Source organism: Herpailurus yagouaroundi, unplaced genomic scaffold (assembly GCF_014898765.1).
Source record: "Herpailurus yagouaroundi ecotype Mexico unplaced genomic scaffold, PumYag 139, whole genome shotgun sequence".
NCBI lineage: Eukaryota > Metazoa > Chordata > Mammalia > Carnivora > Felidae > Herpailurus > Herpailurus yagouaroundi.
Window position 1 is genome coordinate 43,478,351 of NW_024412394.1, and position 27,448 is coordinate 43,505,798.

At 37.2% G+C, this 27,448-nt stretch overlaps 1 protein-coding gene and 1 pseudogene across 1 annotated transcript in view; one reads left to right on the forward strand and one right to left on the reverse strand.

The window, feature by feature from the left end:
- Window positions 1-27,448, reverse strand: part of ME1 (malic enzyme 1) — a 199,021-nt gene that overhangs the window by 27,134 nt on the left and 144,439 nt on the right. The window contains exons 7-9 of the mRNA XM_040474057.1: window positions 23,516-23,625; window positions 8,472-8,569; window positions 6,641-6,754 (exon numbers count right to left, since the gene is read on the reverse strand). Coding sequence (XP_040329991.1) covers window positions 6,641-6,754; window positions 8,472-8,569; window positions 23,516-23,625 — 322 coding nt within the window. The remainder of the gene's footprint in view (window positions 1-6,640; window positions 6,755-8,471; window positions 8,570-23,515; window positions 23,626-27,448) is intronic.
- LOC121029219 (transmembrane and coiled-coil domain-containing protein 3-like) lies at window positions 13,799-18,616 on the forward strand (annotated as a pseudogene).

Consider the following 27,448-nt stretch of genomic DNA (forward strand, 5'->3'; position numbering starts at 1 on the left):
TAAGAAACACAGATTACCCACAGTCTCTTCCCCAAAGGCTCGATTCTTGGCACTGACTTAGCAAGGCCAGGAATCATGAAACGATAATACTAGCACTGCTGAAGGACTCTACTTGCCAAAAACAGAAGAATCAAAAGACAAAAATAAAGGTCCCTCAAGTATTTTCTTTGTTTTTAATGTTCACTTATTTATTTGGGGGGAGAGTGGGAGAGAGAAAGGGGGAGGGGCAGAGAGAGGGGGAGAGAATCCCAATCACAGAGCCTGACACAGGCTTGATCCCACGAACCATGAGATCATGACCTGAGCCAAAATCAAGTGTCGGACACTAACTGCCTGAGCCACCCAGGCGCCCTTCAAGTATTTTCTCACTGTTTTCAAAGTTGATGTGACAATCTGGTTTAGATGAAAAGAACTATTGAAATGTGACCTCTAGATCTGGCAATATTAAAGCAACTGCCTATACCTTTGGACTTCTATTTTCTGCACCAATGGCTCATTTTCCTCCTTCTTTCAAAATCTAATTTGGAATCCAGATTCTTTACGCCACTCACATCAGTTGGATATGGACACAGAAGACTTCTTTTCTGTTCATTCCCCTCTCCAAGATCCCTTGCTGAAATGCTTTTTGCCTTCTTTTGGCAAAGTGCACGTGGACACTTCTTAGAAATCTCAAACCCTATGGTGTTTTTCTTTTTTTCAAGAGTCTCTAATTACACTAAATGTACTATGGATAGCTGAGAATTTCTTTTGAATGTTACTATTTCTTCAATCTCCCCTCTCCCTTATTTTGTGCTGATTCTTAGGACAGGATAGAAGCTATGATTAAACATACTGAATTATTACCTTTTTCAAAGTCTCAGATGTTCTGGTGTGGCTGGAGAGGATAGGCGGCAAAGACCTCAAGATTTTGGCTTAGCATTTCATGAGCTAGGACAGGTCTAGAAAACTAACTATGGATTGTTACTGATAAGTATTTATTCCTTCCTACACACAGGCACTAGAAGAACTCTTCCACAAGTGCTTTGTTTTGTAATCTATGCCCGCCTGGACAGTTTGCCCACTGCACTGGCCTGGTTCTGTGTCAGGTCATTAGTTTACCAGAGTTGAACTGGGCCCCTCTCTGCATCTGTAGACAGGGCCTTCCTAGCAGGCTGTGGTAGCATTTCACTGTCAGAGTAATTATCATCTGGTCTGATGATGACAGAACTCCATAAATGAGGCAACCTCACAGTTTCCTTTTTAGGTTTTGGTTTTATGTGTTTAAAGCATGAATTTGGTATTTTTTTGTGTATTATAAACAATTACATTACCAGTTAGTACAATTAATAAAATTATTATTATTGGTTCTCAGGAGAGGCTGTAAAAGTACTAAAGATAAAGGACAACAAACAAAAAAATCACGTAAACTTGAAAGCAAGATACATTAATTTACTAGTTATCCTAAGATTTATTAGTTCTGCAACAAAAATCAACATAATAATTTTGACTTTTTAAAAACTTGGAAGAAAAAGTGGTTAATTGAAGCCTCATGTTTCTTTTATATTAAATAGTGCACAAGGTGTTAAATATATAACAACCTTTTAAAATGTAACTTTATCTTGGCAAGCAGAATATATGCAGTTCTTTATTTTGGCAAGTAAAAGACATGAGGTAAGAGTGACTGATTAGGCCTAGGCAACAAATTCACAGTTATTCCAAGTATTATAATCCATGGAATTTGCAGTCTCAGTTTAGTAAGTCTACATTAAAATTATTTGAGATGCTAAAATCGGTACATTTCTATAAAGATTTCACATAAAAATGTCATTAGAAATCACAAAAGAAAACCACAGTCAAAGACTCACTTTTTTAGGTCCTTAAATCTATTACATCCCTAACTACAGCACAATGTGTATGGCTTTTTCCATGGCTCCAACTTTTTACATGCGGAAATCTGTCTCCAGGAGCCCAGATCCTTATCCTGAGCATCATTCTTGTAACCTCTGATTGCCAAGGGGGTAGCACCATGAGATCTGCGCAGGTACCTTAAACTTGCTGTGTCCAAAATGGATTGCATTACCTTTCTCTTAGTCTGTTCTCCATTCCTTTGCTATCACAACAGCCACATCACTTATCTAGACACCCAAGGAGTCCTGCTAGATTCCCGTCTGTATTCTACCCTTCTCCTCCTCCCATATTTAGTGGGTTATTAAGTATGACAATCCTATTTCCTAAAAGTCTGCCAAATCAAATGTCTTTTACTCACCCTCATGATCATTGCTTTGTTTCAGGCACCAATTAATTTTTATCTGTATTATTACAACAGCTTTGTAACTAGTTTCCTTTTTTCAGTTTCACCTCATTTCAGTCCATCTTCAACAATGCTGAGAAGTGACAAGACACAAGACTCCTCTCCATTAAGTTTCTTCAATTGCTTGAAGCAGTAAGTTGCTTCAAGAGCCTTCCTTACTGTTCATCTGTTTCCTTTGAAACATAGTCTCTAAATGCCTCTCCCAGTGAAATATCTTTTTTTGCAAACGTTGGTCTTCTGCCTGGAAGGCCATTCATTAATCAGTTCACTTTTCCACAAAACATTTATTGTCAATTATGCGCTAGACACTATGTAGGACTTTGAAGATACAGAGAGATGAAAGACATGATCCTCAAGTTCAGCCAAGATCTCCTAGTGAACTTTCCATTCTGCTTCCCTTGCCTCAGTTTCAGATAGAAGACGTTTAAGATGTCCATGGAGACTCAAGATAAACTCCCAACTCTCCCTTTCAAAATGAGCTGAAGAAACATCTTTTCTAAGAGCCCTTCGTGACATTCCCACTATTCTCTCTAGTGCAGGTGGAAGCATCATTTCCTCGACACCCCTAGCACCAGGGACATATTTCTATAACATTTTCACATACAGTTATAATGACTTGTTTGAGGTTTTCCCACTAGGCTTGTTTGAGTTTTTCCCACCAAGCTGTAAGCCTTCTAAGATCAAGGGCCTTACTGAGTCCCAGAGTCTAGTACAATACCTGACCCAGAGGCAATTTCATTCAGTAAATCTCATTTCCTGACCACAATATATGTTGCGTGGCCAGATTGCAAAACTTTTTCTATTTATGCTGATTCTTCAAAGCAAAAGCAGTTTCTAAGACAAGAAATTTTAAACTTCATGTTTTTCTTATATATGATAAAAAAATCACATTGCAAGTTAATAAAATGATTATTATTTGATTTTCAGATGTTATAAAGTATGTCCTGTCTTGTTTTACTTCTTTTTCATTTGTCACAAAAAGTTATTCATACACTCTTTCAGGAAAATATTATCTATATTAATTAAATTTTTTTTCTGGCTTTAACATAATTGCTATGGAGAATTTGTAATATACAGAAAGGCATTAAAAATAATAAGATTTAAACTAGTATGTATTTGATACATTTACTTCTATAGTTCTATATGCAACTCAGTTTTTTAAACAAAATAGTGACATATAACATGGTATTTTCCTTTTTTCATCTAACATTACATTACTAATCCTTTAATGTTACTTATAGTTCTTTCAAAAAAACTCTAAGCCTGTATATTCTATTCATGTAGCTATTCCATAATTATTTCACAGTTATCCTCTATTTAGGTTACAGCATATTACCATTATAATGAGATAAAACATATCATTATTACAATTAATGCTGTGATAACATTCTTAAACATAAAACATGTGTCTGGCACAAAAATGGACACATAGATCAATGGAACAGAACAGAAAACCCAGAAATGAACCCACAACTATAAAGTCAATAAATCTTTGACAAAGCAGGAAAGAATATCCAATGGAAAAAAAACACAGCCTCTTCAATAAATGGTGTTGGGAAAACTGGACAGCAACATGCACAAGAATGACCCTGGACCAGTTCATTACATCACACACAAAAATAAATTCAAAAAGGATGAAAGACCTAAATGTGAGACAGGAAACCATCAAAATCCTAGAGAAGAACATAGGTAGTAACCTCTTTGACATTGGCCCTAGCAACCTCTTACTAGATATGTCCCTAAGGCAAGGGAAACCAAAGCAAAAATAAACCATTGGGACTTCATCAAAATAAAAAAGCTTCTGAACAGCAAAGGAAACAATCAACAAAACTACAAGGCAATCTACAAAATGGGAGAAGATATTTACAAATGACATATCTGATTAAGCGTTATTATCCAAAATATACCAAGAACTTATAAAACTCAACACCCAAAAAACAATACTGTAATTAAAAAAATGGGCACAAGACATGACTAGACATTTTTTCAAAGAAGACATACAGATGGGCCAACAGACACGTGAAAAGATGTTCAATATCACACATCACCAAGGAAATACAAGTCAAAACTACTATGAGATATGTCACTCGTGTGGAATTAAGAAACAAAACAGATGGCCATCGGGGTGGCTCAGTCGGTTGGTAATCCAACTTCGGCTCAGGTCATGATCTTGCCATTCTTGGATTCGAGCCCTGTGTCTGGCTCTGCACTGACAGGTCAGAGCCTGGAGCCTGCTTCAGATTCTGTGTCTACCTCTCCCTCTCTGCCCCTCCCCTGCTTGTGTGCTCTCTCTATCTCAAAAATAAATGGATAAACATTTGAAAAAAAAAAGTTCTAAAAGAAACTAAACAGATGAACATAGGGGAAGGTAAGCAAAAAATAAGATATAAACAGAAAGGGAGACAAATCATAAGAGACTCTTAAATACAGAGAACCCACGGAGGGTTGCTGGAGGGGTGATGGGTGTGGGGATGAGCTAAATGGGTGATGAGCATTAAGGAGGACACTTGTTGAGATGAGCACTGGGTGTTCTATATAAGTGATGAATCACTAAATTCTATTCCTGAAATCCTTACTACACTATATGTAACTAACTTGGATTTAAATTAAAAAAAAAAAAAAAAACTACCATTAGATATCATCTCACACCTGCTAGAATGGCTAAAATCAACACCACAAGAAACAACAGGTGTTGGCAAGGATGTGGCTAAAAGGGAACCCTCTTGCACTGTTGGTGGGAATGCAAACTCGTGTAGCCACTGTGGAAAACAATATGGAGGTTCCTCAAAAAGTCAAAAATAGAACTACCCTATAATCCAGCAATTGCACTACTAGGTATTTACCCAAAGAATACAAAAATACTAATTTTAAGAGATACATGCATCCCAATTTTTATGGCAGCATATCTACAATAGCCAAATTATGGAAACAGCCCAAGGGTCCACTGACTGATGAATGGATAAAGAAGATGTGTGGTTTTGAATTTTTAAAAAATTTAAGGAAAACAAAAAGATGTGGTGTGTACGTATATGTATGTAGAGATAGATAGATAGATAGATAGATAGATGTACATGTACACACAACGGAATATTACTCAGCCATAGAAAAGAAAGAAATCTTGCCATTTGCAATGATGTGGCTGGAGCCAGAGACTATTATGCTAAGTGATATAAGTCAGTCAGAGAAAGACAAATACCATGATTTCACTCATATCTGGAATTTAAGAAACAAAACAAAAATCATAGGGAGAAAAAGAGAGAGAGAGAGAGAGAGGCAAACCAAGAAACTGTCTTCACTAGAGAGATCAAACAGAGGGGAGATGGCTGGAGGAATGGGTTAAATAGATGATGGGGGTTAAGGAGGGCACTTGTGATGAACATCAGGTGTTGTATGAAAGTGCTGAATCACTAAAGTGTACACTTGAAACTAAAAATATACTGTATGTTAGTTAAATGATTTTCAATAAAAAATTAAAAAGAAAAAAACCAAAAAACATTGTGTACATCTCTATTTCTATAGGACGTATTCTTACAATTCTATTGGATCAGAAGCATAAACTTGTAAAGGCTTTGGATACACATAAGATAGTTTTCCAGAAAGTTTGTTCACATTCACATTTGTTTCTATATTAAATTCCTGAAGCCTATGCTTATCACTGGTTATTTTAAAAATTCATTTCCATGTAGAAAGGGGATTTACAAGTATTTTTTCTGGCAGTTTAAGGAAGAGTGATTAATGTGCACAGAAGGTAGAAGTAATATTAATGCCTTATAACTGTGTAGCAACATGGTCACATTCTTAGTCTTATTTGGTTCTCACAATAACCTATGAAGTAGATCCTGTTATCTCTATTACAGCTGGGGAAATGACTTTGTCAGTTAACACTGTAACAGCCCATTTATTAAAGCCCCTTGAGGAATTCTCATTGAAGCCCTCAAGACTTTGGTTGAGAGAAAGCGGCAAAAGAGGGGCTATTTCATTGTTTGTTCTTTTTCTTTTTTCCAGCTAGTGTGCATTTTGACATATAGCCCTTAGTAAAAGGACCTATAGCTAGGTGTTTCAGTTGTGTCACTATCAAACTGCCTCATGTGCAAACTAATTCGAGTGGCCTGACAATCCACAGAGTTGTAAAGGGCCTACGTACACCACAGGCAGATTCTACAGCTGAGCCACAAGCTTCTTTTTCAGAAGAGTAATCAGTATTATTGTACGACACGGTCATTCATGTGTAATGGCTACTCTTTTCACATGGTGTTGGGGTAGGGTGGGTGGAAGCACTTGTAGTCTTTGAGGTGGGCAGCCAGAACGGCACATTAAGTTTTATTCTAGTTAAAACTGACAGATTCTTACCTTAACTATTAATCCTTTTGAGTCAACCAACCAGATCTTTTTCATGGCTTTCTCTTTTGGTAAACCTTCTTTTTCCATGGCCATAACAATCAGGTGTGCAATCCCTAAGGCAGCCTGAGAAGGAGGTAATGAACATAAACTTTAAAAAGTTGTTCCACGTAATGTTTCACTCCATTATATCTTTATTAACAAGAAAGAACAAAACGGCTCCATTGACCTAAAGAGTTATATTCATTCATTTGTACTGGGAGCAAAGTATTTTTGTCACATTCGGGTTAAGCTAAAGGACAACTGTTTACTCTTCTTATCACAACAGAACCACTATTATGTGGCTTGCTTTTTAGCCACAGATAAACCAGCGATATCCTTGTCATCATCTTTAATCCTGTTAATGCAATTAAGATTTGCTTCAACAAGCAAATATTGACCCTAAAATAATGAACTGGTCAGCCTTGCTCATTGGACTGTATTGTTTATTGTTGCGCTCCAGATCCTCTAATTGAATGTGAAGAATGAAGCCTGGTCATTTGGATGGGAACTTGACCAATTAGGCAATAGAATAAAACATATAAAATCTCTGTCCCCAAGCATGTATTTGCTCCATTAATTTGGACAAAGAAAGTACTGTGAAATCTCTTGCAAGATTAAAGGAATCTACTTCTTTGGTATTTGATGAATTTTGTGATAATCGGTGAATGTCCGAAACCTTTTCAGGGACAAACAAGTGGCAGTTTTGAGTCATCCAACCATGAATACCTCTGCCCTGCTGAGTATCAAGAACTGGCCTGTGCCATTCATCAAAACGCTTGGGAAATTCAAACAATTTGAATTCAAAGAAGAAATTTACTAAAATTAAATACAGCATGTAACATCGACACAAATAAAAGCTCAAATTTTAATAAGCTATAATTTAGCCTTGATTTTATTTTGATGTGAAAATGAATTTGTGATTTACATCAGAATACTTTGAAAGGTTTACATCTTGGCATTTAAGTTCTGGCTTTGCATATTTTAAGAACAAGTAAAATCAAAACAAACACAATATATACAATTTCGACCAGTGTATTACACTTATTCATAATCCTATTCAATTTGAAATTGTAAAGCTTCTTAAGATATATACAGCCACAAAGTATTTCTCCATTCATTACATTCTATAATTCCAAATAATTTGGGCAGTTTTCTCACAAGAAGTTCAAACTCAATTGACCTTTTAATTCCTATTGTTGGGGGTGAATTATTATCACTGGAGTCTAGTTTTCTTTCTTCAAATGATTAACTCATAGCAAAGGAGGACAGAAAACAGTCCACTTTTGTCTTGCTGCCATCTCCTTCCAGCAATTGTAAATGTTTTGGTGCTTTTGCACGTAAACAGTTATAATGCATGACGAATCTCCAATTCAATTTTTTTTTCTTAAAAACTTGTATATAGTGATCTATGTGTGCATTGACTTGTGAGTCAAGGAAACTCTCATATGTGAAACTGGAGGATACTAAATTCATCAGATACAATAGCTTAAATCCTTAAAGGCTTTTATACATAACCACACATTGGAAACTTCTCTGTTCCCACATGGCACCTTAAATATGTAAAACAGAAACCCATGGCACCATTTGATTATCTTACAAATTTAAGACTGAAAACTATCGCTATGCCTCCTTATGAAAAATTAAAATGCCTCAATACTTACTTTTGGAAATCTTTCAATAAAACCTACAGATGCAATCTACTAAAAACTTAAAAGAATACCCTGAACTTCAAATTAATGAATAATTAAGATAAATTCCACTCATTAGTTTCAGAGAACATAAGACTGTATAAGGCAGGTACCTCTCCAGCTCCTTGGAAGAGTATTGTTTGATCAGACAGTTTGTTCTTGGTTATTCGAAGAGCCGCAAGGATCCCTGCCACTGCAACAGATGCTGTTCCTGAAACAAGTAATAAGTACCCTTGAGTGATCCTCAAACAGACCCTGCCAAATTCTAAGCCTCAAATCTTTATTCACATCTTAAAATCATCATACAACGTGGTAACTGGTACAGAAAGGGAACGTGCAGTTGTCTGACCCCACGCTTAGATACGAGGCAAAATTCTCAGGCTATTGTCATCAATATTTTAAGACAGCAACTCGCTACTATTCTTGAAAATATTGTGACTTAATGCAGTGATGTAATGACTAAGAGCATGGCATTTGGATTCTTATGTGGATTCCAGCGCAACCTGTTTACTAGCTGGATGAATTTAAAGGTTTATTTATTTTTGAGAGAGCATGCCAAGATGGGGAGGGGCAGAGAGAGAGGGGACAGAGGATCCAAAGCAGGCTCTGCACTGACAGCAGAGATCCCGATGCAGCTCAGACTCATGAACCATGTGATCATGACGTGAGCTGAAGTTAGACACTTAACCAACTGAACCACCCAGGCTGAATGAATTTAGAGAAATTATATCAGTTTCCTCATCTGTAAAATAGTTGTACTGTGTGAGATAAAAGAGTACTAAGTGCTATTCGATTCTTCCCCCTAATTACTCTAGGGGCTCTGAAACCTATTACTAATCCCCTCTACACAAAGTGGGTGCACAGTAAATGCTTCCTGATTATGGTACTGGTGGTAATGATGTGCTACATACATTTGGAATTTAATCTTTTAATCTTCAATTTGAAAAACTGATAGTTAATAGCAATGAAAATCTGATGTTATTGCATCCTTTAATTGGCTTCCTACCTATAATAATCCCAAAAGTGCTGAACAATATTAATGTAAAACTTATTTAGAATGAAGACTGAGTTTTCCTCATCATGCTTCACGGTCATAGAAACTTCACAGTTTTAATTTTACTACTTTGACATACAGGCTTTCACAGATCACAGAGCAGTTTTTGTGCTTTTAAACATAATTACATAGCTCAACTTCTTTACTGGCTCATGTCTAAAATAAAACTTTGTACCCTCATGCAGTACTTTCCAACTGTATATACATACTCCTCTAAATAACACTATAATGGTTCCTAGATCACTCAGCTGCGTAGTAAAGCTTAGTTAATTTTTAAACACCCATATTTAGTTGAAAAATATTGATTGTAATAGGTTTGACGCATGACACAATGATGAAGTGTTATATATGCCATGTGCCAAAAATGGATTAAGTTTTTACCTTTAGTATGTTTGTTATTTTCAATCTTTTGGTTGGTTGTTTCTTTCTTACAGAATTTGGTAGTCATAAATAAGACCACAATAATTATTGAAGACCTGTGTGTCTCCTGCATGTTTTTTATTTAGAAACACAATGTGAATCATGAAAATAAAATGCTAGCCACTTTGAGCCACCATTATAATAAAGTATGAACTGTGGTAAGTCATACATTATGCAAAGGGTACCCTTCTATACATTATCTAAAATGAAAGTCTGTATTTTCTTTGGGGAAATACTGAGAAGTGGAATTAGTGGATTATATAGTATTTATATTTTTAGTTTGGGCGACCCTCCATACTGTTTTCCACAATGGGTTACACCAATTTGCATTTCCACCAACAGTGCACAAGGGTTCCTTTTTCTTCACATACTTGCCAACACCTGATATTTGTGTTTTTGATTTTAGCCATTCTGATAGGTATAAAGTGATACCTCGTTGTGGTTTTGATTTGCATTTCCCTGATGATGAGTGATGCTGAACAACTTTACATGTGTCTGTTGGCCAATTTAATCTCCTCTTTGGAAAAAAAATGTCTGTTAAGGACCTCTGCCCACTTTTTAATCAGATTATTTGTTTTTTGGTGTTGAGTTTATAAGTTCTTTACATACTTTGGATATTAACTCTGTATCAGATATATCATTTGCAAATAAATGAAAATACTAATTCAAAAAGATATATGCACCCCTATATTTACTGCAGCATTACTGACAATAACCAAGATATGGAATCAACCCAAATGTCCACTGATAGATGAATGGGTAAAGAAGATGTGGTACATACAGGTACATACATACACAAACACACACAATGGAATATTACACAGTCAAATGAGATCTTGTCATTTGCGACAACATGGATAAACCTAGAGGATATAATGCTAAGAAAGTCATATAGAGAAAGACAAATACATGTGGAATCTAAAAAACAAATAAACAAACAAAAATCAGGATCATATCTATAAATACAGAGAATGAACAAACTAATGGATACCAGAAAAGGAGGATGAGCAAAATGGGTGAAGGGGAGTGGGAGATACAGGCTTCCAGTTATGGAATGAATCAGTCACAGGAATAAAAGGCACACCATAGGAATATAATCAGTGGTATTAGTGTAATAGTGTTATATGGTGATAGATGGTAGCTACACTTGTGGTGAGCACAACATAACATATAGTTATTGAAACACTATGTTATGTACCTGAAACTCACATAACATTGTGTGTCAACTATAATCAAATAAAAAATAATAGTAATAAATGAAAGCCTGTGTAAAACAATGGCTTATCTATGCAGAAAAGACACCATAACAATTATGTTTGTCTCTTTGTCTCTTACATCAAGACAGACTCACAAGAGCTGTTAAATAGATGAAAAAAGAATTTGAGAGAGATACTGGTATCCAGAAGATACGGAGTTATTCACAAATAGTAGTTCAAACTATCTCTATCTCAGGCTTTTTGAAGCTAGCCATAAGTTTGGATTTCAGGGATTCTAAGCTCCCTTCCAACTCTGAGATTCTGCAATGTTAAGGGTCTCTATACATTCCACGAGAACCAACAAGATTTAACCAGTTGATGAATCAAAGTTGAAGTATCATCAGCAATCACTGTATCTGTTTTATTTTTTTATTTTTTTTAAGTTTATTTGCTTATTCTGAGAGAGAGAGAGAGAGAGAGAGAGAGAGAGAGAGAGAGAGACAGCATGTGCGGGGTAGGGGCAGAGAGAGAGAGGGAGAGAGAGAATCCCAAGCAGGCTCTACACTATCAGTGCAGAGCTCAAACTCATGAACCATGAGATCATGACTGGAGCTGAAACCGAGAGCCAGATGCTTAACTGACTGAGGCACCCAGGCGCCCCAGTTTTGATTTGATTTGATTTTTTTAAAATTTTTCCCCTGTTTTGATTTTAAACAGAACTGGGCATTTAAGAACAGAGAGAATAAATATCTCAAAAGATCTAAACTATAATATGATGACATTTTTATATGGTTGTGCTGGATCATCCTGTATTAAAAGTCAAGACATTAGGAATGCGGGGAAGGGAGAAAAAAAAAAGTCAAGACATTTTAAATTCGTATTAACTCAAATAAGATAAACTAAATCTCTGTCTACAGTGGATGTCAGAGGCTTCTATTTAAATGTGTATTCTATAACATTTCATGAGGACATAATAAAACATCCAAACTTCTCTTCATGGAATTAATAAGAATCAAAAAGATATTTTTACTATCAAAAATTAATTTGAGCATTATTCTTACACATTTCCTGGTCCTACTTCCTGGTACTACTTTGATTTAAATTTCACTACAGTCAGGGGAATTAGTGTGGCAAGCTGATACTTCACAAAAATGCAGGTTTTCACAATAAATTATTCCAAAATAACTTTTGTTTTGAGACTCAAAACTGAATTTTTAGTAAAGCACACAAAGACAGGCTGAAGTTTATGACTTTTAAAGACCAGTTAATATTTAACATTGACCAAAGAATGACCTCTACTAATGCAGTAATTCGTTAAATCTGATTAGGATTACTATATATAACCAGCAAAGGTGAATAATACGTAATCAAATAATTATAATCCTCACGTGCTACTAAATAAACAGATCAGACAGAACTAGAAGCAAGCAGGGTGGGAGTGAATGTGTTGAAGCAGGGGCCACAGTATTTAGAGGACATGCTACCTGAGCACAGTATCAAAAGATTAAGATGAGAGCTCCAGGACCTCCCATAGGACAAGCATGTGCAAAGACATGGAGGCAGAGAAGACTGGTCAAATCGAGGGACTGAACACATAATTTAGTTTTCCGTCTCCCCCAATGAACTCTACTAAAACAACAGAGAGAAGATTTAAAAAAAAAAAAAAAAAAAAAAAGGTCAAGGAACCAGAAGAGGATAGCATCAAAATCTTAGCAGCTAGAAGGCAGATGGGCAAATGGCGACAGACTTAGTAGATGTGGGAAAGCTGAACTGCTGACCAGCCATGGGGAATGCTAACAAGTGATTAGACTGATAAAGCAGAACTCTTGAAAGGCCTGGTTATAAGAGGGACCAAGAACCTCTGAAAGTAGGGATGAAGAAGAGGCTGAAAACAGGAGGTTGTTCAAAAATCTGTTAAGAAGTAGTTACAATCTAGATCCATTTTCCTCACCTTTTATTAGATGGCTGACCCTCCACACTCTGGCGGTTTATGTTATAGAAAGGGTATCTAGATTATTAAGACACCAGGCATAACTGTAAAACATCAGGGGAAATTGGTGGCAAGGGATGCCATATTTGAAAACAAGAAGATTAAATGCAAATTTACATACTCAATATGCAGACCCTCCGGGGGCGGCCCCCCCGCCACCTACTCCTACTTGGCTCAAAGAATACTGGCAGAAAGCTCATCCTAGCAGAAAGCTAATGTCAGGAGACAGACTGAAAAACCTTTTCTGTAGAATCTGAGCAATGTAAGAGAAAAAGGCCAGAAACTGACAAGGGAGATTTCCTTAAGGAAATGGCTCAACCAAATATCTTATAGTAAAAACCCTGAATACAAGCTCCATTTGTATACCAAGCCTCCTAAAATATAAAAGGGAAGAGAACACATGTGAAACTGTAGGTTTTACAGTGTTGCTGAAGCAAACACAACTTATTAGAATGCAAAGTGATGTGAGGCTAGAGAAGTGTTTAGATCATGCAGGGCCTTCTATTACACACTAAAAGTAACTATATGAAGGAAGTATATAAAGCAAGGCAATTATAATTTATTATAGGTAACAGAAGGCTGCTAAAAGATTCTAAATTCAGAGAGTGGAGGGGGGAATACATTTGCGAGTTGGAGGCTGGTGGGATGTAGACGAGTTAAAAGGTCACTACAATTATTGAGGAGAGAGGATATTGCAACAATCCAAGAGAGAAGCAAGTTGAGAGGGAGGAAATGTTTAAGACAGAAAAATCAACAGGACTTAATGATTAAATACATAGGATGGGTGAGGAAAAAGTCAGGAATAATCATACATTTTCTTATTTGGAGGACCAGGGGAAAATGTGCAAGGTAAACAGGAGTTCAGTTTTGAGCTTATGAGGTTGTCCTCTCTGTGTGCTGCTCAGGGAACAATGTCAAGAAGGTAGTTAGATATACAGGTCTGGAACTCAGTCTAGAAATCTAGGTCGGAGATAAAAGATCTGGAATTCGAAAATGTGTGGTTGTATTTAGGTCATGTGGATTCATAACAGTATTCAGTGAGTAAGTTCTCTTCAAAAGGAGAGAACCCGAATGAATATAAACATTTAAGGAGTAAGGGCAGGAGAATGTGATATAGGGAAGATGACTAAGTAAAAAGTGGTCAAAGAGGTAGGAGAAGCAAGAAAGTGGATGGCTGTCATGGAAACAAAGGGAGGAAGTAGTGACAAACATAAGAAAGGTCAATCAAGAAGGGAAATGACAAATAACCACACTAGGTCTGGTAATTACATCATGGTGACCTTTCAGAGAGCTACTTTATTTACACGGGCTAGAGCCAAAGTTGGAGGGCAGTGTGCGGAGGAATAAATAAAAGAAAAAGAACAGAGACAGCAGGTGTTGAGCAGTCCTTGGAAAAGCTTAGATAAGAAAGAGTGAGATGAAGATGGGGGTGGGGGTGGGAGGGAAACAGAGCCAAGAAAAATCGTTTATTTTTATATTTTTAAGGAAAGAATGACAAGGGCTGTTGCTGGGGAAAATGAGGATGAAGGCAATTATTTTAAAAATTAAAGCAGGGGCGTCTGGGTGGCTTCGTTGGTTAAGCGTCCAACTCTTGATTTTGGCTCAGGTCATGATCTCGTGGTTGGTGGGATTGAGCCCCATGCTGACAGTGTGCAGCCTGCTTGGGATCCTGTCTCTCCCTCTCTCTAGGCCCCTTCCCCACTCATTCTCACTCTCACTCTCTCTCAAAATAAATAAACTTAAAAAAAAAAAAAAGAATTAAAGCAATTTAAACATGGGAAGGCTAATGGGAAGGCAGTAGAGAGAGAGTAGCTGAAGACACAGGAAAAGAAGCTAACCACTAATTCTAATGAGTTTTTCCAAACTGGAATGGTTTCACTGTTACTAAAGCAGAGTAATGTTTGAAAAAATCTGCTAAATTCTTTTGCAGTAAGAATATTTGACAAAAGAATCGTGCATTCTAATTCATGTGCTGCTTTTTCTGTTAAATGTTTGATAAAACAAATTCTAATATAACAAAATAGTCTAAGTAGTTTTTTTGTCTTCTAGTATAAAGACATCTTAGCAGAAACATAGGGGAATGCAACTGTGGTGTCTCCATATAAAATAAAGTGCTCTGGAATATGAATGTTAAGTCAACTGAGTATTAAAATCTACAAATAAGAGGAAGGAATAAGTGTAGTCAGAATACTGTTTTCTTTTTTTCTCTGTATAACTTCTTATCCTTCACATAACTGATATCAATTAAGTGGTGACGTGAAGAATGCCTCTTATAAGGAAATGAGAGCACATACCAAATTACTACATAAACTAATAACAATATGACTTTGAAAAGAACACTAACAGACACAATAGGTTTTTGGTATTAAGTAATCTTGCTAATGAAAGATTATATGTTAGGTATTCTTGTGTTACGGCTCAACAGTTTAGCGTGGTATCTTTTGACACTTGAAAAATGTATTCATAAAAAGATGCCCATTGTAGCAAATCCATTAAACAGTTAAAATCCAGATATACAAAGACTAAAGAAATCACCTATAATCCTACTGCCTAGGTAGAATCCTTTTCAACATTCTGATGAATATTCTTACAGCTGTTTTCCATATCTGATATGTGCAAAGTAAACAAAATTTTAATTTGTAAAAAATACCTCATGCCATGCATACAATTTTAGCATACTTTCTGCCACTTAACAATATCCTGAGGCTACCTTATGATGTCAATAACATATTTTAAAATATTCTGTATACTTATAATATTCCATAATATGGATATGTCAAATTTATTTAACCCAACCTCTACTTTTAGATATTTAGAGGACTTCTGATTTTTTGCGTTTAAAAATAACGTTACAATAGAGACTGCATTCCAGAGAGGGCAATGGGTGGCTAGGGCCCTCCTCAAGCCCAACCCTGCCCCCGTCCCCCACCCTGGGGGGCAGCCCCACCACATGCCACCTGAAAGGGGAAACAGGAAGGCTTCTCCCTGTCTGGCTCTCAGTGCCAACGAGTCAGACCTAGGATGCACTGCAGCTGGGCCAGGTTCCAAAGTAGCTAGATAACTGATGCTGGATTCGTCAGGCCTGTTCCTGCCACACTCACACTGCTTGCTCCAGGACCACCTGCATGCAGCACCAGGTGCTGCATTTGGTATCAGCTGAAAATGTGTATCTAAATATGAGCTCAGCTCAACAGAAAGCTTTGGACAGCCTTGCCTTGTCCTGTAAAGTTGGATCGTGAAGGTATTAGAGCAAATTACTTCTGGATGTTGCTTCTAATAATACTTCCTCTGATAATGGATGCTGTGGAACGTGGAGAGGTGTTGGAACATGCCATCAAGTTACAGCTTGAGGCGGACGGGTGGCTATAACTCAGAGGAAGCAGTGGGTCCTCCATAGTTGCAGAAAGCTCTCTGGGTTTCTTCACTAAAAGACTGGGGTTCTTTACTGACTGAAAAGGACAATCAGAGAAGTGGGAAAAGATGCCGGTCTGTGGGATGAAGAGAAAATGTTTCAGGTGCATACATTTGAAATGTTCCAAAAAGAGGTGAATGAAGTGAAAATGCACAGTCTTCCAGGCTGTCCATGGACCTGAGAGAGCCCTGCAGGGAAATTACAAAGATGTTGTGACCATGAAGGAGAGCAGTAGGCAGCACCTAGAGCCCTTGGGAGAGGCTGCAGTAAAGGAAGAGATGGAACCTGTGGAACTTCTAGCAGCAGAAAAACATCAAGTTGAAGCCCTCAAAAATACACATCATCAAAACAAAAGTTTATCCATGCTTGATGACATTCTTGAAGATGTGAGAAAGAGGAAGGAAGAACGCACTTTTGATGACAACGCATCAGTCAAAGGGGTCAATTTTGAGGCAGTTCTGAGGGTGGGAGAAGAGGCAACTCTAAGCAACACCTCACAAAAAATGAGAAGTGGAGCCTGATCTGGGTCTTAGCATGCTGACTGACTCCCAAAATGACCAGTATATTTTGACCAAGCCCAGAGACGAACAATCCCGGGTGCAGATCACCACCTGACGAAGAACGCTGTTAGCACAGGAGCATTGTCTTTCCTTGGAGCCGGCTGTGCATAGCAACAGGACTGCCGACATACAATATTTCCTTTCACGACTGCTGGGATACTTTTGGGACCTCTAGGACGAAAGGGGATTAAGTTTATTGTACAAGTGGAGACATGAGAATTTGGGGTTCTTTACTCTTTTTCTTATTGGCTTAGAATTTTCCCCAGTGAAGCTGAGAAAGGTAGGAAAGATTGCCCTACAAGGACTACGTCATATGGCACTAGCAGTGACTGCATTCGGCTTACTATGGGGACATCTTTTACAGATCAGACGCACCCAGAGCATCTTTATTTCTACTTGCTTGTCCTTATCAAGCACACACGTAGTGTCCAGGCTCCTCATGGGTAGTACCTGTGGTGAAAAAGAAGCAGGTGATGTTGACTATACACGGTGCTGCTCGAGATGCTCGTAGTGCAGGACACGCAGCCAGGCTTTAGTCATGGCCCTCAGGGCGGCCCTTATCCAATTCACTACTGTGAATACTGGCTTGTTGGTCAGATTCTTTTCTCTGTGGCTGCTGCTTTTCTTCTATGCCTTATCATAAAGACTTATCTCATAGGCCTATCTTATCTAAAGCTTCGCATTGAAAGCAAAGGGAATAAAAAATATCTTACAAGAATCTGTGCTTTCACCTCTTTTTCAAAAATGTTTTATATATTTTTGAGAGAGAGAGAATGAGAGCAGGGGAGAGGCAGATAGGCAAGGGGACAGAGCATCAGAAGCAGGCTCCCTGGCTCTGCACTGACAGCAGAGAGCCCGACGCAGGGCTCAAATCAAACCCATGAACTGTGAGATCATGACCTAAGCCAAAGTTGGAAGCCTAACCGACCAAGCCACTGGGGTGCCCCACTGCTTTCATCTTTTTTTTTTTTAATTTTTTTTTACATTTATTTATTTATTTTTGAGAGACCAAGAGAGACAGAACACAAGTGGGGGAGGGGCAGAGAGAGAGAGAGAGAGAGAGAGAGAGAGAGAGAGAGAATCAGAAGCACACTCCAGGTTCTGAGCTGTCAGCACAGAGCCCAACACGGGACTCAAACTCATAAACCATGAGACCATGACCTGAGCCAAAGTCGGATGCTTAACCAACGGAGCCACCCAGGCGCCCCTGCCTTCATCTTTTTAATGCTGTCACGGAGCTGTTGGATGTCTCCATGGAGCTGGGCTGCTTCCTGGCCAGACTGCTCATCTCTTCCCAAGGCTACAAGGTCACCGAGGAGATTGTGTCTTAAATTAAGCCTACTTGTGACTTCCTGGTTACCATTTTCTTTGCATCAGTTAGCAGGTCTTCACCTGTTTCCCACTTTTGTGGTGTAGGAGCTCACCGTCCTGATGGTCCCTACTTTGTTGGTGGTGATCATGAACTTTGCTCTAGTATCTCTGGTTCTTGTCTCTTCCTGCCGAAGACTAGCGAGTACATCAAGTGGCTCACGGCCACAGGGCCCAAGTGAGCAGCTTCTCTTCCATCCTGGGAGCAGAGTGCGCAGAGAGGGCATCACCTCTCAGAGGCGTACCTCCGAGTCCTGAGAGTGACTATGCTCAGCCTTTTAGTGGCCCCAGTGCTATGAAGAGCTGCAATTATCAAGTGTGTGCCACCTCAGGAGAGTTGGTCAAGTCCCTAAGGGCACCGAGATGACACATGACTTCACAAAGTGAAACCTGGGTATGGGAATCCAGAAGCTTGGGACACCAGTGAGGGCACATTTAGGGCACATTTCTGTGAGCCAGCTACATCAGGAACAAAACACTCCATTAAAGGTGGGGGGTGGGGTCTTCCTACTGGCCTGGCTTTATAACTTACTGCCATAGTTTAGGATTTACCAAAATAATTTACCACATTCAGTTGATTAAGAACAGTACAAATATAATGCTGCATTTTACAAATCACCTTGACTATTTTGTCTGGATGTGCCTTTTCTTCTGAAATTAATGTTAACTTTCTATTGTTACTTCATCAGTACATGATTTTTTCAGAAAAAATAATAATTAGAAAGGTTTTTATTTATTGTTCAACTTTACCGTCTTAATCTGTTGGTCAATGTTTGTTAACAATCCCGTGATGTGAAATTTTAATTCTGGCAATGAGTTTGAAAAGTTACTTTTAATACTTAAGGCCTACATTTTCTAATATGAGACAAGTATATTCTAAATGTCTTTGTTCTTTATTATAATAATCTAAAAGCTCAATTCAATTTTTATTACATATATCATTCTTTTAAAATATTTGCTCTGATTCACAAGAATATACATGCTTTTAAAAAAGATCATTTATGATCAGAGAATAATTGAAAAAATAACATTGCAACAATGTTAATAATATATAACTAATGTTAAAAATACTATTAATAATAATAAGTATCCTTATCTAAACAGACATTCTACCAAAGAAGATACACAAATGGCCAATAGGTACAGGAAAACGTGCTCAACATCACTAATCATCACAGAAATGCAAATCAAAACCATACGAGGTATTACTTTGCACCTGTTAGAAGGGTTATTACCAGACACAAGAAGTAACAAGTGTTGACAAGGATGTGGAGGAAAGCGAACTCTGGTGCACCACTGGTGGAAAGTAAACTGGTGCGGCCACTATGAAAAAAAGTATAGAGATTCTTCAAAAAATTAAAGATAAAACTACCATATGATCCAGCAATTTCTCTTCTGGGTATTTATCTAAAAGGAATGAAATCACTATCTTGAAAAGATTATCTGCAACCACATGTTCATTGCAATATTATTTACAATTGCCAAGACATGGAAAAAAATCTAAAATGTCCATCGATGAATGAATTAAAAAAATGTGATACACACACACACACACACACACACACACACACACACAATGGAATATTATTCAGCCATAAGAAAAGAAGGAAATCCCAATATCTGCGACAACAGAAATGGATCTTGAGGGTATGAGGCTAGGTGAAATAAGTCAGATGGAGAAAGACAAATACTCACTTATATATGGAATCTAAAACAAAACCAAAACCAAAAAGCCAAATTCATAGAGAACAGATTGGTGGCTCCCAGAGGCTGGGGTTGGGAAGTGGGCAAAAGGCATGAAGGTTTTCAAAAGGTACAAATTTCCAGTTTAAAATAACTAAGTCCTGGGGCATGTGGGTGTTTCAGTTGGTTAAGCATCCAACTTTGTCTCATGTCATGATCTCAAGGTTAGTGAATTCGAGCCCCACTTCTGGCTCTCTGCTGTCAGCATGGAGCCTGCTTCAGATATTCTGTTCCCCTCTCTCTCTGCCCCTCCCCTGCTTGTGTTCTTTCTCTCTCTCTCCTTCTCAAAATGAATAAACATTTAAAAGTAAATAAACAAACAAATAAATAAGTCCTGCAGATGTCATGTACAGCCTGGTGACATACTGTATTCTGTATCTGGAAGTTGCTAAGAGTAAATTTTAAAAGTTCTTGTCACAAGAAACTGTAACCATACATGGTGATAGATGTTAACTTACTGTGGCAGTCATTTTGCAATATATACATATACCGAATCGTTATATTGCACTTAAAACTAATAGTGTTACATGTCAATTATATCTCCATTAAAATAATAAACACATATTTAAAATAAATAAATATCCTTGTACATTTGCTTTACATACTTTTACTTGCTCAGGATAAATTTCTACAAATAGAATTGTTGGCTCAAAGAGCCGTAGACTTTTATGGTTTTTGACACATACTGACTTCCCAAGAGTTGCACCAGTTTATATTTCCACCATCGATATATGAGTGCCCATCTTCTTACAGCATCGTTAACAGTTGGGATTACTATAGAAAATCTTTGCCAGCTTGATACAGAAAATCAGTTTTTCATTTGCTTTTTAATATGCTTTTTAAAACTCAGTGGTGTTAAACTTTGAAGCATGTTTTCTGGCCAACAGTCTTCCTTCTTTTGTGAAAAGTCCGTTCTATCATGTCTGATTTTTGATCTTTTCAATTATCAAAGCATTTAGTATAAGATTAGGCTATATCTACCTTATTTTTTAAAAAAATCCTAACAAACTTGTTTATTATGGCTGAATATTCTATGTAAAATATTTACAATGTTATGTTAGAGAACAGCCATTCCAGAGAGGGTATTATGAGAAGAAAAACCTCTTTTTTGTCATTGATTTTAAATGACCAGAGGATGAGACCTTATTGTTTTGATCTGAATTTGCTGAATTCAGATTATAGAATTAAATGTCCAATTTCTTAACATATTTAACTGGCACATTTTTTCCAGTTAAAAATAATTATAATTAGAATGCATTAAGGTCCAAATCTCTATCTAAAACTAAAATCTCTATCATTTAAAATTATTTTAGATCATTTAGATAAATTATAAGATTTTTAAAATCAAATACTTTTCATAAAATATCTTTAAATAACACTTCTGTTAAAAAAAAGAAAAGAAAAGAAAAGAAAAAAGTTCTCCCAAGGGTCCAGTGTGAAACATTTATTTACATGGTAAGGCTGTAATAGCTACATAATTATTTTCCTTGGCACTGGAATGCAATTTCTATGCCCACAGTGGGGAAAGTATTACATTGTGGGCAAAATGGTAAAAACATAAGGTTAAAAAGGTAAAATAGAAACATATGGGGATAATGTGTCACTAAGGACACTATTTTGGTATGGAGAAATGCATAAAATGATTTCATTGTTTCTAATCAGAACCCCAATAACTTGCCAAAAGTTTTCTCTAGTCAGAGATTGGGCCCATTTTTCTCAAATCTGTCTTTTTGTTGGCTAAGGCAGTCATACTCTAAAATTCCTATGTGTAAAGAGGTAAACATGCAGATTTTATTTTAGGACAGATTTGCTGGGGTGAAAAATTAGTTATTTAATGCCTCCATTGTGGTGACCCGCTGGGTGGAGTGGGGAATATTCTGTTGTGGACACTCCAGAGCAATTCCACATGCAATACTCTTGGCCTTGACTTAAGTAAGCATCTGCCTCAGATTTCTTGTGCTCCTGACTTTAATTCTGATGCAGCCTAGGCCTTGACCTCTAAATTCTGACTAAGTCAATAGGAGCTCTGACCCTAATTCCAAACTGCTCATTTTGTTTGATAATTTGGATTTAGCACTGTTTGTCTTAAACTGAACTCTGATGCCTATTAATTTTGTGTATTGATTCAAAAGTATGTACTATGAGTCTGTAAAGATGGATATTTCTGTGGGACCCACAAAATCAAAAGATAAGAATATTAAAGAAAGGATAGTTTTTTCAGCAGTGAATGTGGCTATTTTTTTTTTTTAAGATTTTTAAGTAATCTTTACACCCAGTGTGGGGCTTGAACTCACAACCTTAAGATCGAGAGTCAATGCCCTACCAACTGAGCCAGCCAGATGCCCCTAATGCGACTATTTTAGAGACCACTACAAAATTAACTGGTAAGTGACCCAGTCACTGGTCTACAAAATCTGTCTGCAGCACCAAAAGCACGCTATCACTATATATGTATCTTCAAGTTATAGCTATAATAGAACTATAGTGCTGTAAAATTAGATTCTTTACTTCCCTTTTGAATTTCTCCAAATATTCACTTCTCATGAATAAATATTCAAAAAGAAATTTAAATTAAAAAGAAAGAAAATAAAGTTGAAGTAATGTATAGCAGCATCTTTATCATGAAAATGATACTACAGTAACCATGTGATTAACATCACAGAGGATTTGGGGGAAAGAAAGACTCAACCAATTGCTTTAGTGTGCCTCAAAAGGTACAGAGGCTTATTATTTTTAAACACATTATATTCATATAGTTATGTCACAATACAGAATTTAAGCATAGTGAATTTTAAAAGTTATATTTGTAAAGTACAACTCAGTTCAGAGGGTATTTTCACACATAATTACTTGTCCTCAATAAAAACTCTATGAATAGACAAACATTATTAGCATCCTCACCTTACATTTAAACTCTTCTTAGACCACCTCATTTCCAATAGCATTCAACATCTTATTTCACATTGGCTGTCTTCCTGCTAAGTTCCCCGTTGGCACTTATCACCACTCAGATCTAATGCTTCTTTCAAATACTACATTAGAATACCTCACTCACGGTCTACAACCTCCTACCTTTCCAGGTTATTCAATTGTCCCCATTATGCCGATTCTTTCATTTTAAACATCCAATTTATTTTTTTTTTAAGTTTACTTATGTTTTAAAGAGAGGGAGACTGAGAATCCCAAGCAGGCTCTGCGCTGTCAGTGCAGAGCCCAACGAGGGGCTCAATGTGGAGCTGGAACTCATGAACCCTAAGATCATGACTTAAGTCAAAACCCAGACTCGGGAGGCTTAACAGACTGAGGTGCCACCCAGGTGCCCCCTATTACACACATTCTTTAACCTCATGGGAATATCTGGGCCCTTTTGCCCTATGCATTCTGTATCTTCACTTCCTTCCCTAACCAGCTTACCTTGAATATCATCATTGAATGTGCAATACTGGTTTTGATATTTCTTCAGGAGACGAAATGCATTTATATTGGCAAAATCTTCAAATTGAATAAGGCAATTCATCCCATACCTATGGGACAAAACATTCATTTTAGAAGAGGTTCATGAAATAACATACAAATAAACCTTTGAAATCAGTCTACAGAAAAGATAAAACCTTTTCTTTTAAAGGTTCTATTTTGCTACTTAGTATAAGTATGTAATACAATGTCTGTTCAGCAAATATTCACTTCACACTTAGTACAGAAAAAGCATTGTGTTGGCACTGTGAAATGAGAAAAATGAGAAAAATAATGAGAAAAATGAGAAAAATAAGGTCCCTATCATCAAAGAATTTAAAATTTAGTAATTTTTAGGAGGCGCCTGGGTGGCGCAGTCGGTTAAGCGTCCGACTTCAGCCAGGTCACGATCTCGCGGTCTGTGAGTTCGAGCCCCGCGTCAGGCTCTGGGCTGATGGCTCAGAGCCTGGAGCCTGTTTCCGACTCTGTGTCTCCCTCTCTCTCTGCCCCTCCCCCATTCATGCTCTGTCTCTCTCTGTCCCAAAAAATAAATAAACGTTGAAAAAAAAATTTAAAAAATAAATAAATAAATAAAATTTAGTAATTTTTAGAAAGTTTTTGAAAAAAATAGAAAGTAACATAAAAGCGATATAAACAAGCAATTATAGATGTTGAGAGGACAGATATTACTTCGGGCTGGAATCACAGACCTGGTAATAAATGAACTGAGTTGTTTTTTTTTTTTTAATGTTTATTTATTTTTGAGAGAGAGAGAGACAGAGATACAGTGTGAGCAGGGAGGGGCAGAGAGAGAGGGAGACACAGAATCTGAAGCAGGCTCCATGCTCTGAGCTGTCAGCACAGAGCCCAACCCGGGGCTTGAACCCACAAACTATGAGTTCATGACCCGAGCCGAAGTCAGATACTTAACCAACTGAGCCACCTAGGTGCCCACAAATGAACTGAGTTTTAAGTAATAGAGATGTAGGTTTTTATAAGCCAGGTAAATACCAGAAGCAACATGAGATGCAAATTGAGAAAGAAAAAAATTTTCAAAAAATAGCAAGAAACCCTATTTGGCTATAATGTGGTGATACATGTAAGGGTGTACTAAAAATAAGGTCAGAATTTTATATTGGAAACCTTAAAATTCTAGCCTAGGATTCTGGTTTTTATTCTATATTAATGGCCAAACACTGAAAGGCTTTGAGCTTTGAAGTATATTGGACAGATTTTTACTTCTGATATTAATAGCTTACTTGTCTGACCCCTTATATGATCATCCACCTGGGTAACCTATCCAAAGCAAGAGGAATTAACATTATTGATAACCCAGGATTCTAAGAGTTGCCAGAGAAAGCCATATAGCCATGCTTTGCCACTACAGTTATATGGTCTCCAACCTTGGCTAGACTCCCACTGCCACCCTACATGTGATTCCTCTTATTTGTTCTTGGTCAGCTTCCACTTCCATTATACCCAGTGGCTATTCCCAAGCTTTCCCAATCCTTTAAAATCTTGACCTCTTCACATGTCTCCCACATCTGGCATAGTGAGGGCATAATACATGATCTCCCTCAACTGTGCCCCCCCCCCCCCCGACCTCTATCTTTAGCTGTATTCTTCAGGCATCAGTGGACAAGGTATTCCTCCTCCTCTTCAAGGTACCTCACCACAGGTGCCACATTCTCACTCCCTTCTTCTCAGTTAGCTCCCTCCCTTGTACTTATAACTTCTAGAGAAGTTCTATCCTCTCACCTGATTGAGTTTGAATCTCTCATTAAAGGGAAAAAGTTCTCTCTTGACCCCATGTTTTTCCTATTTAATGTGCTTGAAATAGTAGTTTACAGTTCATCTCTTATTTATTTCTCAATCCCCTGGAGTTTCCTATCTACCCTCATTATTCTAGTAAAATTGTTGTTCTCAAGTTAAAATATTTCCTGACTAAATCTAATGAACACTATTATCAATCTTTAATTTACCAGACCTCTTTGCTGCATTGCCACTAATCTGTTTGTCCTTTTTCTTGAAATTCTATTCCCCAGCCTTCTGAAATGTCATACTTTTCTGTGCCTTCTCCTAAATTTGTGATTACTTCTTCTTTCTACTTTGTGGCATCCTTAGCACCTAAACATTGGTGTTTTCTACTACTCTGTCATTGGCTACTGTGTATGAGCATGTGTATATCCTATAAAATCTCAATCCTGCTTATGGTTTTCATTATCAACCATATATACTGACTCCCAAATGTGCATCCCTAGTCTATTCCTATCAACTTCAGATATGCATATCCCACAACCAGCTGGATAATTTTACTTGAATTTACCTCAAACTAGAAAATCCACAATTAAATTCATTATTTTCCCACAGTACCTACAAGTGCACAACAAGTTTTTGTTGGAAGAAGGTAACTTATAGATATCTTCTAATTCCTGATTTTAATACCACATCCCTTGGTCATGACAAAATCAAAGCTATGGTTCCTTATCTTTCTTCCCCCATGATACCAATTTTTTTCAGAAGAGAGGGTGATAAACTTCCCCTCATTTCTCACTTCTTGTCAATATTTTGCCAATAATTCAAAGGCCATCTCAAACTTTGCAGAAGAGGTCTTTCCTTATCCAGCCAAATACTTTGTGAATCAGTTATTTTTCTTCCATTGTGGTAATTTATATATTATTATATTTGCCCTTGGTGGAGAATCTTTTTCAATCACCATTAAATTCATAGGGGAAACTGGTTTCCGAATTTTTATTGATTGATTGATTGATTGACTGATTCCTAGTGAAGTCCAACATCTTTTTTTATGTCATTTGGTCACTTGTAATCCTTTCTGTCAGATTATGTTTTCTGGCTCTATTCTTACGTTCCTTTATTATTTCATAAGAACTCTTTACATAATGTTAAGAATATTAACTTGTTATATATGTTGCATATGGTTTCCCTACTCTAGTATATTGTGCCATTAATCATTTACAATGTTCCTGTTTGTTTTCACAAAAGAAATTTAAAATTTTTATGTTGTCAGATCTCTCTTTTTCTTTACAGTTTCTGCCCTTGACAGTCTTCTTACTACAGTCTTCTCTACATTTAAATTTTAATCAAAAATTTCTTCTGGTGATATCATAGATTTAGGAAATAATCTCTATATCTGGTATTATTTTTTTACTGTTTGGATCTAGTTTAAAAAAATTTTTTTTAATGTTTATTTATTTTTGACAGAGACAGAGCATGAGCGGGGGAGGGGCAGAGAGAGAGGGAGACACAGAATCAGAAGCCGGCTCCAGGCTCTGAGCTGTCAGCACAGAGCCCGACGCAGGGCTCAAACTCACAGACCGCAAGATCATGACCTGAGCCGAAGTGGGACACTCAATCGACTGAGCCACCCAGGCACCCCTGAATGTATTTTTTTTTAAAAAAGATATTCAAAATTTCTATTTTCTATATAACTCATCCAACTATGCCAGCACTATTTATTTAATAGCCATCATTTCCTCTCAACATCTGTAATCAAATACTATATTCTGATATATAGCAGGGTTGGTTTCTGTGCTTTTCCTTTTATTTATTTTTTATATATAATTTATTGTCAAAGTGGTTTCCATACAACACCCAGTGAGTGCTCATCCCAACAGATGCCCTCCTCAATGCCCATCACCCACTTTCCCCCTTCCCCACCCCCCATCAACCCTCAGTTTGTTCTCTGTATTTAAGAGTCTCTTATGACTTGCCTCCTTCCCTCTCTGTAACTTTTTTTTTCTCCCTTCCCCTCCCCCCTGGTCTTCTGTTAAGTTTCTCAGGATCCACCTAAGAGTGAAAACATACAGTATGTGTCTTTCTCTGTATGACTTATTTCACTTAGCATAATACTCTCCAGTTTCATCCACGTTGCTA